Source organism: Diadema setosum, chromosome 19 (assembly GCF_964275005.1).
Source record: "Diadema setosum chromosome 19, eeDiaSeto1, whole genome shotgun sequence".
Lineage (NCBI taxonomy): Eukaryota > Metazoa > Echinodermata > Echinoidea > Diadematoida > Diadematidae > Diadema > Diadema setosum.
The window spans coordinates 10,769,215-10,789,152 of record NC_092703.1 but is presented as its reverse complement, the minus strand read 5'-3'; the positions used below and the strand labels follow the sequence as shown (position 1 = coordinate 10,789,152).

General features: G+C 38.0%; 1 protein-coding gene across 1 annotated transcript in view; it reads left to right on the top strand.

Annotated features, from left to right (window-relative positions):
• The window catches only part of LOC140243129 (histone-binding protein RBBP4), a 28,291-nt gene extending 10,027 nt beyond the window's left edge, over nt 1-18,264 (top strand). Inside the window, exons 3-12 of the mRNA XM_072322857.1 lie at nt 398-448; nt 1,011-1,105; nt 1,750-1,923; nt 9,263-9,378; nt 10,220-10,380; nt 11,071-11,134; nt 12,178-12,240; nt 13,599-13,753; nt 15,481-15,649; nt 16,224-18,264. Of these exons, the coding sequence (XP_072178958.1) occupies nt 398-448; nt 1,011-1,105; nt 1,750-1,923; nt 9,263-9,378; nt 10,220-10,380; nt 11,071-11,134; nt 12,178-12,240; nt 13,599-13,753; nt 15,481-15,649; nt 16,224-16,295 (1,120 nt within the window). The 3' untranslated portion in view covers nt 16,296-18,264. The remainder of the gene's footprint in view (nt 1-397; nt 449-1,010; nt 1,106-1,749; nt 1,924-9,262; nt 9,379-10,219; nt 10,381-11,070; nt 11,135-12,177; nt 12,241-13,598; nt 13,754-15,480; nt 15,650-16,223) is intronic.
• Nucleotides 18,265-19,938: the final 1,674 nt, after the last annotated feature.

The window sequence follows — 19,938 nt, the reverse complement described above, 5'->3', positions numbered from 1 at the left end:
GTTGAAAGGTTGTTAGTGTTATTGTGACCACAATACTTTGAAGTTGTGTTTTTTGTGATTTCCTTCCCCCCCCCCCCCAAAAAAAAAAAACCGACACCTTTAAATCGTAACTACTTACTTGTGTGCCAGTCAGTGGGAGTCATGTGAATGGTCACCACATCATCTTTTGTGCATAAATATAGCAATAACCAATGTCGTCACGTGATTTCGTTGTGACTGCAGTAACATGCAAAATCCTTAACTGCCATTTTGTGTTGGAATTATATGAAGCTTTCACCAATCTGTTTGTTGTTGTCTATTAAAGTTAACTTACTACAGTGACAGGCATTGCATTTTGATGCAGATGATGAAGATGATCCACTGATATTTGCCTTTTTGTTTCATTTTTCTCCTACAGACCAGAAGGCAAAGACTATTCCGTTCACCGTCTTGTACTCGGTACTCACACGTAAGTTCATCAGTATGTGTGTGCTTGTAGGTGCAGAGTGATGATTTATTTTATCATTCGTGTGTCTTCACTCTCTTGTTGAGTTGCAAGAATTTTTTATGGTACATCTACAACCGATTAGGAATAATCCTACGTGAACAATACCTCAGCTAGTAAACTAACGATGTGGTCAGCATGGATTAAAACTTACTGTAAAACGAGGAATGTTCGCGTGCATTTTGATTTCGCGAGCGCCAAGATTCACGAAATTTAAAATACATGCAAAAGTTCTTGTCTACACTATATGCATTGAACGCCAGTAGCAATTCACGAAAATTAATGCTGCAAAAAAGGCCGTCGGCTACAATCCGTGAAAATTTCATGCCGCGAATATATCTTGTTTTACAGTATATTGTATTAGTGTTAGATGTGAGTAGGGTATTGTGTATGCACATGCAAAAGTAGACATACCAGAACACAATTTGCATGAAAGATCTGGTCAGTGTCTGTGCAGTACACAATTGAGTTTGCCCTTGTTTGAGACAAGACCTTACAAGTAAATCCCTTTCCATCCACTTTGTAGATCTGATGAACAGAACCACCTCGTCATTGCCAGTGTCCAGCTCCCAAACGATGATGCCCACATCGAGGCTGCCCATTACGACAGCGAGAAAGGAGGTGCGTTCTGACTTTCACACTGTTCCGGTCTTTCTTCACTGTACCTCAGTGATATGTTGTTGTGTATTTCTTTTTTTGATACTTCAACAAATTTGTAAAACCAGCGAGATATAGGTGTGTGAATCCTTTATACTTGGAGGAGATAAGAACAAATTTTAAACCATACATGTGCATCGTACAGAGGCATTCTATACATCTTGCATCAAAGTTTGTTTTTGTGAACAGACTATTCATATATTGAACAATAGAAGTCATCATTTATCAAATTTGGACAAGTTCTTCGTCCTCTTAGATGAGCATAAATATGTACATATGCATTTAATCATGAATGGGTGACTGAGATCACAAGAAATGTATAAAATGCAAATGATGCATCTGTATTGTGCATGCTGCCATTGATTTAGTGAGCTTCTGCTGTGGTTTCTAAGGGTTGTCAAAGACTTTCTCAAGTTGTATAATTTCAGTACCAGGTCATCCCTTCATAGTGGCACTACTTACTGCTGTACTGTGATTATCTGTACCTTGACATGTTACCTTATTTTTGTGGTGTCAACATACAGTACATTGTTTGCTATGTCTGTGTGATGCTGACTTGAACCAGAACTTACTTTGACACTGTTCTTTATGTCTCTTGACCGACGTAGAGTTTGGAGGCTTTGGTTCCGTGAGCGGCAAGATCGAGATCGAGATCAAGATCAACCATGAAGGGGAGGTGAATCGTGCCCGCTACATGCCCCAGAATGCAACAGTCATCGCAACCAAGACCCCAAGCAGTGACGTCCTAGTCTTCGATTACACCAAACACCCTTCAAAGCCAGGTGGGACAGGGTCAAAATTCTTCTCCTGTTTGCCTTGCTACATTAATTTCAATTTTGGTTCAAATCAATTCAATTCAATAGTTTATTTATTTCCTTTAAAAAAACAAAACAAAACAAAAACAAATAAACATGATACAAAGCGGTACATGTGCTGATTTTACTTTCATACACCTGGGAAGGACAGTTCAATGAACACAAAATGAAATACAGGGCTGCACACTAACCCATTTTTTCTGCCGGTCCAACCTGTCTCTGTCGGACCGGTAAATGCCCCGTTTTACCATTTTTTACCGGTCCGAACAGAAAATTTACCGGTCAACAACGACAACCTAAAAAAACATTAAATGACTTGCAAACTTATTTTCTTGTTTTTTATGGACGTACCCCCTTACCCATGTACATTTTACAGATTAATAGTTTTTTTTAAACTTGCATTATTTATTGCACAAGAAATTTTAAAAAAGATAGGAAAAAATAGAATGTTTGTTTGTGAATTACAGTGTAAAATGATAATGAACAAAATCAGATTGTATCAAATGCGTTTGTGACTTTTTCTAAACATCGGCGCACGAACTTGCTGCGTAACCTGCTCTTAGTGGTCAGTTGGATTGCGACGATTTAATGAATTATTTTAGCTGTGATATTTTCTGATGCACGCGCTTCAAGGGGTTCTTTATTTTTCTCCCGATAATCTATTCGCATTGTGCATGCGTTCTTGAAAGGTACACGACATGCAGGGCCGAATTCGCAATCCTTTCTGCGCCCATTTCCACCTCAAATATTAGCGGGATTGTGACGATTTCATAAATTACTTCGGCTGTAATATTTTCAGATGCTAGCGCCAAAAGAGGTTGAAAATGTGTCCTTTATTTTTCCCGATAAACTCTTCGAATTTCGTAAGTGCGTTCTTAAAAAAAGATGCACCACATGGCCGAATTCATGATACTTTTTGCGCCTATTTCTACCTCAAATATCAGCGGGATTGTGACGATTTCATAAATTACTTCGGCTGTAATCTTTTATGATGCAAGCGCCAAAAGAGGTTGAAAATGTGTCCGTTATTTTTCCCGATAAACTCTTCGAATTTCGTAAGTGCGTTCTTAAAAAGATGCACCACATGGCCGAATTCATGATACTTTTTGCGCCTATTTCTACCTCAAATATCAGCGGAATTGTGGCGATTTCATGAATTACTTCGGATGTAACTTTTTGTGATGCACGCACCGGCGAGAATGGTTGAAAATGCGTTCTTTATTTTTCTCCCCATAATCTCTTCGCATTCCGTACATGCGTTCTTGAAAGGTATACGACACGGCAGAATTCACGATCCTTTTTGCGCCTATTACTACCTAAAATATCAGCGGGATTGCGATGATTTTATGAATATAGTCAAGGCGCTAATTCCTGTAAGAGGCTTAATTAAGGAGTTCGTTCAACCCACCCCGCAGAAAAGGTTTGACCAGACAAGGTGGTAGATGGGACCTCTATGAACATCCCCAGGTAGTATGTGGTTCCAAATTGTGGTGTCAGTAGAATTTTACTGGCCACTTTTCATCATGATTTGTTGGAACAAACGTAAAAGAGTCTGCACACGCCAAGACTATTACACGCACCACTAACACTGCTACAGGCGCCAGTGCCAATGCTCCGTGTAGTAGTCTCAGCGCACATATACTTTTTCTTCGATAAACAAGGGTTTTGCCTGCAAACTAACTTTTCACGCCAAGCTGGGTTCGGTGTAGTGTAGTTTCTAGCCGTTTTTATTTCATCTTTATTTCAAGAGTTCAAGCAAGCCGAGTGAGAGCGCATACCCGGTGATTGTGACGACCGAATCGCAATCACTAGGTGTGTGCTCTCATTCCACTTAGCGCAATATATACAGCGGGCTTCTGCATAATACACAAGCTGCAACTCAGAGAAATAAAGACGAAAAAACGGCTGGAAATTAAGACTAGGGTCGGTAAACGCTTGTCGCTATTTGGGGCACTGAAAACGACAAACTCACACAGTTTTTACATTTATTTCATGAAGAATTCATCAAAACTGCATAAAACTTTATATGTACGTGTTGCTAGAGATGTCATCCATACAGTGGGATTCATTGTAAGTTATAATATTGTGCATGGTTACCATGGTAACCGGATGCCTAAAGGTGACTGGTAACCCCAAAATGCCTCCTGCTGCTGCAAACATTGTTTTTTTTTTAATCTTATAGATGCAATAAAAAAACACACAATTTTTTATTGATTTTCGTTAAAAAAGTTTTCCCTGTTGCCATGGCAACAAGTATTATCCAATCAGAATTTAGTTGTCAGTAACTCAAAAACTAAAGCCCATAATTTCAAAAAGCTCAATAAGCATGTCCTTCCTTCTGCATAAAGTGTACGACATCAGGTATATGGGAAGAATATTTTGAAGCATTCTCAAGTTACAGCAAAATTTGTAAGCAAAGGCATAATAAACAGCCATTGAAAGAAAGATATCATTTTCAAATAGTAAAATGCATGAAAAAGTAGCATCCGTCGTACTTTCAACACAAATTTGACTTCAAAGCATAGGCAAATGTATATAGTTTTTAATAATGTATGGACACAAATTTCCCTTAAAAATAAGATGAATACAGAAAGCAAAGCCAATATTCTATAGTAGCTCTTTCGAGTATTTACAGAGCGATGGTTATTCAAAACAATCCTGGAAAAGAGCAGAGGAAAGCAATTGATTGTTTATGTTCTTAAAGGAAGTTTATTCAAGAATACCGATAAATTCCTTTCTAAAGAAGGAATATACACGTGCGTTGGATTAGCCATCAAAGAATTAAGCGTACTTTTGTGTTCGTTAGCTATTGTTAAAAAAAAAAAAAATAAAAATATATATATATATATATATATATATATATATATATATGAAATGAAATATCATGATATGTAAATTTTATTCAAAGCGTGCAGTAATGAATTAATGCTGAGGAGAGAATGAGGGAAAAATCTTGGGCGTCTTTTCCCTTTTTATCCAGACTAATTTTACAGTGTAGAGCTCATCTACAATGAATGATGTGCACGAAAGGCAAAAGAAACAAACCTGTCTAAATTCCAGATATTTTTGGGAGTTACCAATCACCTGTAGGCATCCGGTTACCATGGTAACCATGCACAATTTCATACCTTACAATGTATCCCATTGTATTGCTGACATCTCTAGCAACATGCACATATATAGTTTTAAGGCGTTTCGATGAATCCTTCATGAAATAAATGCAAAAACTGTGATAATTTTGTCATTTTCAGTGCCCCAATAGCAACAAGCGTTAACGACCCTAGTCTTAATTTCTAGCTGTTTTTATTTCGCCTTTATTTCTCTGAGTTACAGCCCGTGTATTGTGCAGAAGCCCGCTGCATTGCGCTAAGCCGAGTGAGGGTGCGTGCTCAATGATTGCCACAAAAATCGGTTCGGGCGTCACAATCGCTGGGTATGCACTCTCACTTGGCTTGCTTCAACTTGGAGAAATAAAGACGAAATAAAAACGTCTGGAAACTACACTACACCGACCCCAGCTTAGCGTGAAAAGTTAGTTTGCAGGCAAAAACCGATGTTTGTCGCGGAAAAAGTCTTTGTACGCTAAGACTATAACAGGCACCACTGGCATTGGCGCCTGTAGCAGTGCTAGTGGTACGTGTAGTAGTCTTAGTGTGCGCAGACGCTTCCTCGAAGAATATGGTCATGTCGCAACTAAAATGGCCTGTAAAATTTCATTGATACCACAATTTGATATCACATACTACCTAGGGGTGTTCCAGAGGGTCCAACCGACCACCCCATGCAGTCAAACCTTTTCTGCGGGGTGGGTTGAATGAAGTCAGTTTTTCTGGGTCGCTGCGCCTGGACTAATAACTTCGGCTGTAATCTTTTATGATAACGCGCCAAAATGGGTTGAAAATGTGTCCTTTATTTTTCCCGGATAAACTCTTCGCATTTCGTAAATGCGTGCTTAAAAGATATACGACACGGCCAAAAATCATGATTCTTTTTGCGCCTATTGTTTCCTCAAACTTCAACGGGATTGCGATGATTTCATGAATTATTATTCGGCTGTAATCTTTATGATGCACGGGCCAAAAGGGGTTGAAAATGTGTCCTGTATTTTTCTCCCAATAATCTCTTCGCATTTCGTACATGCGTATACGACACGGCTGAATTCACGATCCTTTTATCGCCTATTTCTACATTAAATATCAGCCGAATTGTGGCAATTTCATGAATTACTTCTGATGTAATCTTTAGTGATGCACGCACCAGCTAGAATGGTTGAAAATGCGTTCTTTATTTTTCTCCCCATAATTTCTTTGCATTCCGTACATGCGTTCTTGAAAGGTATATGACACGGCAGAATTCACAATCCTTTTTGCGTCTGTTTCTACCTGAAATATCAGCGGGATTGCGATGATTTCATGTATGACTTCGGATGCAATCTTTTATGATACACGCGCCAAAAGGGGTTTGAAATGTGTCCTTTATTTTTCCGCGATAAACTCTTCGCATTTCGTAAATGTGTTCTTAAAAGATACACGACACGGCCAAAAATCATGATTCTTTTGCGCCTATCGTTTCCTCAAACTTCAACGGGATTGCGATGATTTTATGAATTATTATTCGGCTCTAATCTTTATGATGCACGGGCCAAAAGGGTTTGAACACTCTAAAAACACAAATGTTGAATTAGCATTTAAAAGGGCCGAGGAGTGACAACATTTTCAAAGTGTTGGTTTTCCTGCTAGATTCAACATTTAAAATGTTATCTTGAAAGTTGGATGCAACACTTCAAAAAATGCTGTCACTCCTCGGCCCTTTTAAATGTTGATTCAACATTTGCGTTTTTAGAGTGAATATGTGTCCTGTATTTTTTACCCAATAATCACTTCTCATTGCGTACATGCCTATACGACACGGCCGAATTCACGATCCTTTTAGCGCCTATTTCTACATCAAATATCAGCGGGATTGCGATATGTCATTAATTATTTTGGCTGAAATCTTTTATGATACATTCACCAGAAGGGTTGAAAATGCGTTGCTTATTTTTCTCCCGATAGTTTCTTCGCATTTGTGCATGCGTTTTCAAAATTATACATTGCATGCAGGGCCGAATTCGATATTCTTTTTGCGCCTATTATTGTTTACTCAAATTCCAACGGGATTGCGAAATTTTCATGAATTACTATTTGGCTGTAATCTATATGATGCAAGCGCCAAAAGGGGTGAAAATGTGTCCTTTATTTTTCTCCCGCTAATCTTTTCCCATTTCGTACATGCGTTCTTAAAAGGTATACGACACGGCCGAATTCACAATCCTTTTTGCGCCTATTTCTACCTCAAATATCAGCGGGATTGTGGCGATTTCATGAATTACTTCAGATGTGATTTTTTTATGATGCACCAGAAGGGTAAAATGTGTTTTTTATTTTTCTCCCGATAATCTCGTCGCATTTGTGCATGCGTTTTTGATAACCAACACGGCATGCAGGACTGAATTCAAGATTCTTTTTGCGCCTATTATTTCCTCAAATTTCAACGGGATTGCGTTGATTTCATGAACTGTTATTCGGCTGTAATCTTTTATGATGCACTCACCAAAATGTGTCCTTTATTTATTTTTTTCTCCTCTATAATCTCTTCGCATTTCGTACATAAGCTTTTGAAAGATACGACGCGGCCGGTCGAATTCATGATCCTTTTTGGGACGATTTCTACCTCAAATATGTAAGCGGGACTGCCATGATTTCATGATTTTTTTCCTCCCTAGTATTATCTATTCACATTTTGTGCATGCGTTCTTAAAAAGTACACGAAAGAGCCGATTTCGTGATCCTTTTTGCGCCTATCTTCATTATGAGACCATTCTGAGAGTATGAAAATATTCATTTGTGAAATGACTGTGTAAAATGAAAATCGCTGAATCGCTGAATATCGAATGTGTTTTTACTTTTTCTAAAAAATCGACACAAGTAAATTAGTTCTGACGTAACTGCCATGCTGCTGCGAAGCCGGTATCGGATCGATCTTGCGTTAAAAAATTCATGAGTAAAATGACCCAGAAATGCGTGCGCTTCTATCAATGCTTCTTGTCTGGCATGACCGCCGATCGCAAGCAAACGAAAAGCAGTTACACTGTACATGCTCTGCATGTATTGCATTGCATGGCAGTGCGTGAGCAGCGCCAAATGCGCAAGCGAGGGCGAATAACTGGTCGACTGCTAGAGCTCAAAACTAATGTATGTTTACTGTACAAAGTGCACCGGTAGACATAAACAAAAACTTGCGTAAAACTTGTTGAACAGTGCGATATCTTGCATTCTGTTTCTCCCTGATCGGGGCTGCTCTTTTTCTTTCTACTGACCCCACCAATGCTTTTTTTTTTTTTTTTTACTGGTCATGTCGGACCGGTAACTTGTAGATTTCCTGAAAAGTTACCGGTCCGACAGTGACTTTTACTGGTCTTTGACCGTCGGACCGGCGCCAGTGTGCAGCCCTGTGAGATATATATGCATGAATGGTATTATAAAAAAAAAAAAAAAAAAAAAAAAAAAAAAAAAAAAAAAAAAAACGTGTACACTTTGTCATGGTAACAAAAAAGAATGAATATTTGTGTTCCCCCTTGTTCCCAGGAAAAGTGAATTGCTCTGTTTTTGGTAAGATATTCATACCCATAATAAAAAAAAAAAGATTGAATGTATGAATATAAAATGTGATGTCATGATAATAAACTGTTTACAAATATAAGTTCCCATAATGTCATACTGCATTTTACACTCATTTTACCAGCTTGTTCATGTTCAGGATGTCATACATTGTAGCTTCATGTGGATGGTTGCATGAGTCAACCAAACTTGGTTTTGAGCAAATTCGAAGGCGAGGCTCCTGCCTTTTCAAGGCTTGAGCACCTACTTATCTGCTGCTTAGTGATTTATTCAGTAGTATTACTATCTCTTCTTTCTTACTCGAGTATCGGATGCGTGATAGCATTCATCTGCTACTCTAATTATCCTGAACTGCGTGATTTCACAGACCCCACATTTTCTGAATGAAGATCCAATTTTTGAAAGTAGTTGTTGAATTCTATTGGCCATTGACAATGTCAGTATAATTAATAGTATTCAGGCATGATGACACATTACCACTTTGTGCACTGTGGGCTCAGTAGTGAAAACTGACCATTTCCCCCATGAGCTTTTTGCCATTATAATATTGCGGTAACCAGAAAGCACTGTGTGTATACACCTGTACTGTGCAGCTTTCCTTACAGTTTTCCCTTATTCTTTGCTTTGATGCTTTCTTGACCACATAGATGTGAATGGTCAATGTAAGCCAGACCTCAGGCTACGTGGTCACTCCAAGGAAGGTTATGGTCTCTCCTGGAATCCAAACCTGCACGGACACCTCCTCAGTGCGTCAGATGACCATGTGAGTGCTTTGATCCCACCTATAGATATCTGTGTCTGGGACACTGTGTCTGTAGTGTGTTAGTGTACATCTGAAGTCCCATTTATACATGTCCTGTGGCCCGTTGCATAAAACGTACCGTTGAATTTCAATGGTAACTACCGTCAAAATAAGGCACTACAGCCAATCAGCATCAAGGATTTTAAACTTTACCGCTAATTTGAAGAATTACCGCTAGAAAGGAGTGGTAAGTCCAGCGGTAAGGGTTTTATGCAACAGGGCACAGGTGTAGATGTCTCAGAAGTTTGTGATTCTCATTCATTTTTGGGTATTATAGATGTGGCTGTGTTTGTTATTGTAGAAATTGTGTAATTGAATCCATGAATTGGATAGTAATTGAACATACAGATTTATTACACACACACACACACTCACACACACAAAAAAACTAGTGTGTGATGTATTACTTCTTTCTCTGTATTTTTCTGTTGATATACTCTAAAACCAGAAATGTTTGTGTGTATTTTAATTTTGCAAACTTCGCTTGAGCCAAGATTCAGAAAATGATATGCACACAAAAATTCATGTCTACGCTGTATGCATTGAATGCCAGTGGCAATTCACGAAAATTGTATGCCGAAAAAAAAAAAAAAAAAAAAATGTTGTTGGCTCCAATCCACAAAAATGTTATACCGCAAACATTTTTGGTTTTAGAGTATACACTATATGTTCTTGGCTGCAAACAGACCAGGACTATCTGGCAAATACAGGAGTAAAGGGTTTGTTGAATCAAGTGAAGGCTGTTGCTTCCCTTGTTTGTTACACAATAAACTTTGGAGTTTTTGTTTGTGGCTTTTTAAAGACCATCTGCCTGTGGGACATCAACGCCAACTGCAAGGAGAACCGAGTGGTGGACGCCAAGATCATCTTCACCGGTCATTCCGCCGTGGTGGAGGACGTATCCTGGCACCTCCTGCATGAGAGTCTCTTTGGTTCCGTGGCAGACGACCAGAAACTCATGATGTGAGTGTGTCTTTTTTGCAGGTCTTTTTTTTTTTTTTTGGGGGGGGGGGGTAGTCGGGAGAACCAGTGGTCCAAAGGTATGAATGGTATTCTTGCATGTGTGTCTAATTGAGAGGAGGAGACAATGTTCAGATTTTCTGATTAAAGTTTTCACTATTTGATGATAAGTATTTTTCCAGTATCTATGTGTGGTTGATATATGTTAGTGCTGAATGTACTATGACACACAAATATTCTTATTCTGGTATTGACTGCTAGTATTGTATGATGAGTTTTGTATAGTATCTGTGTTTGGTTGATATGTTTCATCACTAATAACATGTGATGATACATGCATGTAGATCATGTAGATAAATATGCATCAAAACCAGTTTTGTAAAGGGTAAATTCTCGTGTGAGTAATTCTTTTATGCTCTGCTTGTTAGATGAATTTTTCATGTTTGTGTTCCACAGTATCAGAACATCAAATAGTGTTATAAATAACATGTTATAAGTAACAACAACAACAAAAAAATATATATGCTTTTATTTTCACACTTTTTTCATGTTGTACATAATGCCTGAAAATATCCATGCCACAAAAGTGTCCAATTTTACAATAACCACTGCCCCCACCTCTCCCCCCCCCCCCCCAAAAAAAAAAAAATGGTATGATTCAAACTTCTATGTTATTTTTCATCTTTTCTTCAGCTGGGATACAAGAGTTAACAACACTACCAAAGCAAGACACTCTGTTGATGCTCATACTGCTGAGGTAAGACAAGATCTTCTTACTAACCAGTGGTTATGATTAGGTCTAGATCTCACCTGCTATTACTATATTTTTTTTTGTTTGTTATCAAACTAGTATCTCTGCACAAACCCTGTGTCACCTAAATAAGGGTATAAGAAGTCATGCTATAGGGCATACGGCTATAGGGGCATTATAGGGCAGTGATTTGGCTCAGTTGGTAGCGTGTCTGCCTCCAGATCAAAAGGACCCGGGTTCAATTTCCAAGTCTGTAAGAAGCAAATCACTCTGTCCGTTTGATAGGACATAAAATGGCGGTCTGTATGTGAAAGTGTCACAAATCATGCGCGCAAAAGACCCCTCTTCATCTATTCATCGCAAAGAGCAGGGTGCATAACCTAGTAAAATGGTCCTGTCTCACATCCAACTGAACCCCATGGAAGACCAGCTATTGCAAAGTGCTGATTGTGCTAATGGGCTATCCAACCATCTTCTCAGATGGAAAAATGAAACATGCACTCATGCTGTTGGTACTCGCACCTTTGCAATGGGACACAAATTCCTAATTCTGAATGATTCGAGCCAGTGTTGTCCTTTGCGCAAGACTTTTGCTCTGATCAAACAAAGATTGGATTGGAGAGGGATTGATGTGAAACAACCTATTTATAAGAGTTTGCATATAAAAAAGTTCTTCAGTGTAAGTTCAATATTTAAAAAAAAAAAAAAAAAAAAATCTTTTTGACTGATGTATTTGTTCATTGTATCAGATACCTTGTCGTATCTTGATCCAAAACAAAAGCAACAGAAGAAAATGCCCTATTGAGAAAGGGAGGATGAAATATTGAGTATATCATGTCTCTTTGTACTAAGGGTCCACTGTAGTTAATGTACAGGATCATATGTTTGATATTCTTAAAATTAATGTTTTCAATGCAGAAGTATGTGTAAGTGATGTGACAGTGATAGCTATCTATGCAGTATCGACTCAAGTTTTAGGCTTGAAATTTGATCAGTGATAAAATCAGATCAACATTTGTCCTTTCATGTTTTTCTGCTGCTCCCTGCAGGTGAACTGCCTCTCATTCAATCCATACAGTGAATACATCTTGGCTACGGGGTCAGCTGACAAGGTAAGAAAGTGCCAGAGTCATAGGGTGGTAAGGTAACCTTTTTATAAAATGGGCTTTAGAATGTCTTCAATCTGATTGGTCAATCATCATGCACTGATTTTTACTGATCCACACTGAGCCATGCGTCTGGCAAAATTCAAAAGTGTGGCTCACGTAGTTGTACAGTGTTGTAGGTGTACCAGATGCATGATGGGGCAAAAAGTTGAATTTCATGTATTTACGGGCCCAGGACAGATGCTCTTGTTTAACTTTGGAAACAGTCTAGAACCCACTCGGTGCACTCATGGGTTTAAATAGTTCCAAAGTTAAACTCGTGCATCCAATTCTCACCGATCCACTCTGTCCTGTGCATCATTTTTATACTGACTCATATGTCATGTCTTCACAGATGCATTACAAGGAGATGTCTCTTGAGTAATAATTCCTGTTCATGCACTGCTGTTGTTCAGGTTTTTTGTCAGAAATATCCGTGTGTTCTGTAATTTAAATTCAAAGATATTACCACAACTGCCAGGATCATCATTGAAGTATCACATGGCAAATCTATTGAAATGAAGCAGCATTTTGTTTTTTAACACACTATTCCGGATCTTAGACAAAAGTATATGTATCACGCTTGTAGACACACATGGATATTGCATACACCCACCTCTTCACAATGTGGCCATAATGAGAGGATTAATGGTTTATCTGTCTGAATGAAAAAATACTTCTCAGGCATATGTGAATTTGAAAGGAGCAGTGAAAAAAAAAAAAAAAAAGATTGCCAAGATGACTGTTGGAAATTTAAGATTACAGTTGATATAAGTTCAAAGCTATCTACAGGTACTGAACATAAATGTTAACCTGTTGAGGACAAGTCCTGAGTATACTCAGGCAAGTGGGAAATGCGTGTTGTAGCAAAATCAGCCTGTCCTCAACGGGTTATTAACTTATTTTTTTTTAGTTGAATTAAGCCACATCAAGGAATGTGTATATCCACTGGTTAGACAGTTTGTATGATAGTGTGAGAAGGATGAGGAGGGAGCACTTGTTTTATCCACGAGGAACATTCTGCTATGTTTGATTTAATGCAAGTTTGCATTAACTGGTATTACTTCCGTGAACAAGAATCACAGCTTGTAGACGTATGTTAGCTTTTTTGTTGGTGTAATGTTGCTTTCCCAGTCTTAGAATCACTGTATGCATTTATGAATGCTACAATGTTTTTAAGATGCATTGGGATGCATTGTAGGTCCTCTTCATAACATAAGGTTCCTATTACCACACAACACTGAACATTTTTTGAAAGTGTGACTTACGAACGGGAATGGTGGAGTTTAATGGTGACGTGTTGTTTCTGTGACGTGTCTTTTCAGACCGTGGCGTTGTGGGACCTGCGGAACCTGAAACTCAAGCTGCACTCGTTTGAATCGCACAAGGACGAGATCTTCCAGGTCCAGTGGTCGCCGCATAATGAAACCATCCTTGCTTCCAGTGGCACCGACAGGAGACTCAATGTGTGGGACTTAAGGTAAGAACACTTTGAAGAACCTATCAGAGCTTCCAGCCAGTAACTGATTCACATATTGTTTTTGTATATTTGTTTGTGTTTCTTCATCCAAGTAAAGCAGTCTTTTTAAACATTGTTCTTTTTTGTCTGCCAAAATTTTCATTTATAATTCATACTTTGAGCCATCTTTCTGTTGTTGAAACGAAATATGACTTTTGCCTTTAAATTGTATCTTTTACTGTGCTTCAATGTGTTTTTGATATGAAAAATGTCTCAGCTTATGAGTTTGATGGCAAAAGAAGTTAACTCCATTCATTTCACTTTGATATACTTGTCATAAACCTACTTAAAAACAAAGGAAATTGTGCAAAAATATGGGATGTCATAAATTCAAGAATAAACCATGTTATGCAGCGCGTGAGGTATCATTGGAAAGGTTTATTTTGCTTCATCTGATGATGGACTTACTTTAACCCTATTCTAACTGGGGGGGGGGGGGTCAAATTGACCCCCCCCCTCGACGTTTCGCGCCACGATTTCGCAACGCGCAAAAGATTTTGCCGCGTCGTTCCACGACTTTTTTCATTTGAGTCTCCCGCATATTTTGAGACCAAATTTGCGATGTCTGGATACACCGTTCTGAAGTTATGCAATGTTTTGCATATGCATGTCAACCCGAAAACCGCTCAAATTCATGATTTTGTGTGCAAATTCAATGCAAACTATGGTTTTTTGTTTAATTGATATAAATTAGATTATTTCAACTTTTAGCCATTGAAATAAATCAATTCTAATGTAGATAAGCTTGAAAAAGTGCCTCCAACAAATTTTGGCAAAAAAACAATAGAAAACAAAAGATCAAAAAAACAATAAGATACATAAGAAATTAACAAAACAATAAAAAACAAAAGAAAATGATTTTGATTGCGCTATTTTTTTTACAAGAAAATTGTTTGATGTGTCTTGAGGAACTTTGACACAAAAATTTAATAATCCTTCAGTCTTTTTGATGGAGTTATAGGTAAAAACATGATTTCATGTGTTAATTTGCAAAATTAATTTATTAAAAAATATGAAATCCAAATTTTTCTATTGTATGACCATGTAATCTTGTAGTTGACATCCGGCTCTATGTTCAGGCAAAATTTTGCGGCGATCGCGTGATCGGCGGCCGAGATCTGAAGTAAAAACTTGGTCTCAAATAGCCCAGTTAGAATAGGGTTAAAGTTTTCAAAAATGGCACTTAACCCTTTTTGGGATCAAACTATTCAAATGATAGTAATGACAAAAATGATGATGATAAAATGATAATGATAATGGTAACAGTTGTTTCGTGTGGAACACCTTCCCATTATGTGCCATGGTGCTTAAAGTGTTGTACAACATTTCCCCCCCCCCCCCCCCCCCCCCCCCGGGCAGTTGAAACAATTGTGCATTGAGTGATAATTGTGACAGTATACCAGAGTGTTTTTGAAATGCTCTATTCATCTGACCTACCGCTAGGTGCTCCAAATGCAGTGCACATCTACATGACAGTCACTTATCTAATCTGATCCATGGAATCTACCGGTCAAATTGTGACAGTATACCAGAGTGTTTTTGAAATGCTCTATTCATCTGACCTACCGCTAGGTGCTCCAAATGCAGTGCACGTCTACATGACAGTCACTTATCTAATCTGATCCATGGAATCTACCAGTCTTGCCACACCCATCTCACTTCCTCGCACATTTTCTCTCCTTTTTCAGCAAAATCGGCGAGGACCAGACACCAGAAGATGCAGAGGACGGTCCCCCGGAGCTCCTCTTTATCCACGGAGGACACACGGCCAAGATTTCGGACTTCTCCTGGAACCCCAACGACCCCTGGGTGATCTGCTCCGTCTCCGAGGACAACATCATGCAAGTCTGGCAGATGGTGAGTTGGAGATTGTGGGAGAAGGTGAAGTGGATGCTGAGATGTTTTACTGATTCATTTTATTGAGCACAGGGGCTGCTTTATTCACTGCACTCCAGTACAGTGCACTCCTGTTACAACGGACACGGTTGTAACAACATTCTTGTTACACCAAAGAAAAACATTCAGGTCCCAAAATTATCATTTATATATCTTTATTTACTTTACTGTTCGGCTATAACAATATCTTCATATATAACGAAAGAATACTGCTGGTTCTGAGGACTTTGTTGTAATGGGAGTCGTCTGTACTGACTTTTTGTCAGTGTCAAACATGTCATTCCTTGGAAATGATCAGTGATGTTGCGCTCTCAGTCTGTGCGTTCTTGTGAATCTTGAAATCTTTGATGTTAAAAAACTTGAATCTTTGTTCAAATGTGAGATCCTGTGAGCTGAGTTAACTTGACTGCCCCTGAAGAGTCTTTGGTCAAGTCTTGTTTTAATTAATGAAGTGGTGATTATGCTTTAAAAAAAGAAATCTCATTCCCTTTTCTCCCTTTCTTTGTCTAAAATTGTGTCATCCGACATATCACAGGCGGAGAATATCTACAATGACGAGGAGCCAGAGGTGGTAGCAGCTGACCTCGAGCAGCAGTCATCCTCGTAAGAACAAAAAGTATTTTTCAGCTCCAGATGGGGACCAGAGATTGTTTTCATCACCATCTTCCCCTACCCCCACCCCCTCTTCATGAACGTGCCAAGCCTACCAGAGCACACACTTTCACCAAGTCATCTCATTTGCTGACACCCAAGAGCAGGACAATCACGTTTGCGTGGGGATGATCCGAAAGCAGGACTTTTCTGGGGGATACTGGTAATTGGATCTTGGTCCTTGCTTATCAGGTGGTTCAAGCATCGACTCTTTGCTCATTCAAAAATGTTTTGTTTATGTATGTGTTGGTGGTTCAATTTCTGCCATAATTTGTGGATTCAGGTGTGCAGGAAAGTCTGTCTTGTGATAAATATATTTTTCATCTTTTTTTTTTTTTATGTGTTCGGTGATTGTAGAATTTCATTCCTGTAGTTCCAATACAGTTGTACAGTAGGTAAGCCAGCACAGCTCTGGTGAAGTTGAGCAGTAGCAACATGAACGCTGAGTACCTGAAAGGGATGATGATCTTCATGTGTCACGAAGAGCAATTCAATAATTTATTTTTGAATTGCCATAATATCTGAAGCCGCACATAGGTTACTCTGAATGCTGTGGAATTTTGCAGTGCAGGTGAGGAATGGAACATTTGATACTGAGACAAGTTACATGTCCACACTTTTTGCCACACTCTTGCATTTTCAAAAGGGCATCAGTGACATCGAGTCCTTTTAGAATCGTGAGAGCTTTGCGTAGGCCTAAGCGGATGCATAAACATTGGGTACTCTCCCTGAATGTTGTGTGGTTTGGTTCTCTGTCGGTCCTTACAATGGGTTGACTTGAAACGCTGTGTAAAGCTAGAAATTTGGCGAGAATCTTCAGCTTGACTGAAGAAGGATTGTAATTGTTTCGAAAGTTTCTACCATATTGAGGAGTGATGGAAGTTTCACGGGTGAAACTGTAGCACTGGATCTTTTGCATATTTTCAGTATTTATGGACTCATCAGATTATGAAAAGGAAGCAGATTGCATGTACACATACTTGTACTTAACATTTAAAGTAGAAGGTTCTAGGTTTGTTTGGGTTTTTTTTTTTGGGGGGGGGGATGGGGGGTTGGGTTCAAGGTAATGAGTAGGGTGGTTGCTAAAATGAAATTGTAAGCTTTGATAAATCAGCTTGAATCGCAACTTCTGTTTCCTGTCTCTTGTGCGACAGTGCTGTTAAGCACTACTCTTCTTTTCATCACCAGTGTATGGAGAAAAATCACATCATATGTAATGTTGGTAATGAGATGACATTTGGCAGATATATTATGTAAATATATATTTCACCAATGCGCTGTAGACAGCAATGTGTGCAAGAAAAACTGGCGTGACTCTTTGATATGGTTTACATAATTTCTTCCACATGAAGTACTGTTAGTGTATGAATATGTATTTTTGTGAGTACCTCTGGATGTGTGGTTAGTTCAGGGCACAATGTTGAAATTCATGACGTGAACATATTGTTCAACATATGTCACAAATGCAAAATGCAAGATGCCCGATGCTGCAAACCCGTTACACACCCATTTTAATGCTGATTCATAGTGTTCATGTATCTAATGTTGCATTCTCATGTAGGGCTTGTTCATTGAAGATTGATTTAGTTTTCGGTAGCTTTTCCTTAACTCTCCATTGAAATCTTACATATTTTGTTGTCTATTTTTTTTTTTTTTTTTTTTTTTTAATGGTAAGACAATTGGATCTGTCTTTAAACAGCAGGTAGAGAAAAAGAAAAGTTGTTGAATGATTATGCACATACATGTATATGGGAACTTTTGTGAAAGACAAATTAGCTACCAAACATGAAATCCATTTTTTTTTCATCAATATTCTTGTACATGTACTGACATACTTCTTAAATTATACATTGCATTGCTTTCTAGCGAAAGTGGGTGCTTCGTTTCAATTTGCTTTGATAAAGAACACTTCATATTTGTACAAACTTCTGTAAACTGTTTTCTTGTCCCCTTTTCATCGTGTATCTTTACCAGCCTCAAATACAATATCTTGTATATACAAATGTATATATATACACATTGTTTTTATGTGCATATATGTAATTATATATATATATATATATATATATATATATATATATATATACACACACACATATGTATATATGCATATAAATGTGTGTTTTGTGTATAATGCGTTGAACACTTCATCTTTTCGCACTACATATATATATATATATATATATATATATATATATACAGAGTATATACAGTATAGTCGAGACCTGACGATGTTTGTAGTCTGCATGTTGGTACCAGTACAGAAAAGATGATGAAGTAAGGTAATTATGCATTGCAGTCCAACTGTGATATTTATTCAAACCAAATTTTTGACGCATACACACGTCTTCTTCATTGTTCATGTCGACCCTGTCATCTTATATAATGTGGCCTGCGTTCCAAAGGGGGTTATCACAAAAATATATTGTATACATAGTCGATCGAAGGGAAGAGAAGGGCAAAGACAAATAATTATATGTGTGAATAGTTTAAAGGACATGTTCACTCTAAAAACGTGGATTGAATGAATACCGCAATATTAATAGAACACATCAGCAAGAGTTTGAAGATGATCGAACAATCTGTTTAAAAGTTATGATTTTTTTTTTAAGTTTCTGCTCAGTCACTGCTGGATGAGAAGACTACTACAGCTTGTGACGTCACATGTGTACAACAATATAAAGAAAATATGAAGAAAATTCAACATATTTTCACTTTCCTTGCATTATAAAAGAAAACTTGACTTCCCTCTTTAAGAAGGCAAGGGGAAATAATATTACCCTCAGTATACGTCAGTGACGAGTTGAGGAAATGCGCACTTTTTTCGAAAAGTAAAATTTTGTGAAATTCTTTTTACATTTTCCTTACAGCATTGTACGCATGTGACATCATACTCTGTAGTCTCCTCTTCCAGCAGTCTCAGTGCAGATACTTTAAAAATCCATTACTTTTGAACGGATTGTCCTATTTTCCCCAAACTTTCACTGATGTGTTCTACTAGTATTGCTGCATTCACTCGATCCACATGTATATGAAGGTGGACTTGTGAATCTGGTGGGTTTTTTTTTTTTCTCTCTCTCTCTCTCTCTCTTTTGTTACGTTCTATAAGGAATGTGTAGCATGGTTTGTTATTTACAGTGATCTATGATACTGTATTGACATGATAGCATGGTGGTTATATATTGCATATTTCATAAAGTAGTGCAAGTTCCCAGAGACGAGACAAAAACAATGAAATTCAATGTTAAATAATTTTATTCAGAGTGATCATATACCACAAAGTGACATCGCATGATAAGGAATAATTACATACACCATATTAGTAAAAAAAAAAAAATTATAATAATAATAATAATGACCATAATAATTGTGCAGAGTGAATATTTCAACAACAACAACAAACTGAACTACAACGAATACCTACTCAGTTACTCTCAGAGGTGGAGACGAAACACCCAAACATACAGGTACATACTGGTTGTAATTCAACATGAAATACATGTTGATGAAAGCAAAATAATGAACTGCCCGCAACGAAAATGAGGCGTTATTTCATCAACAGTAGACGATGTCTCCTGCCAAGTTTGAGTTGAGTTTCA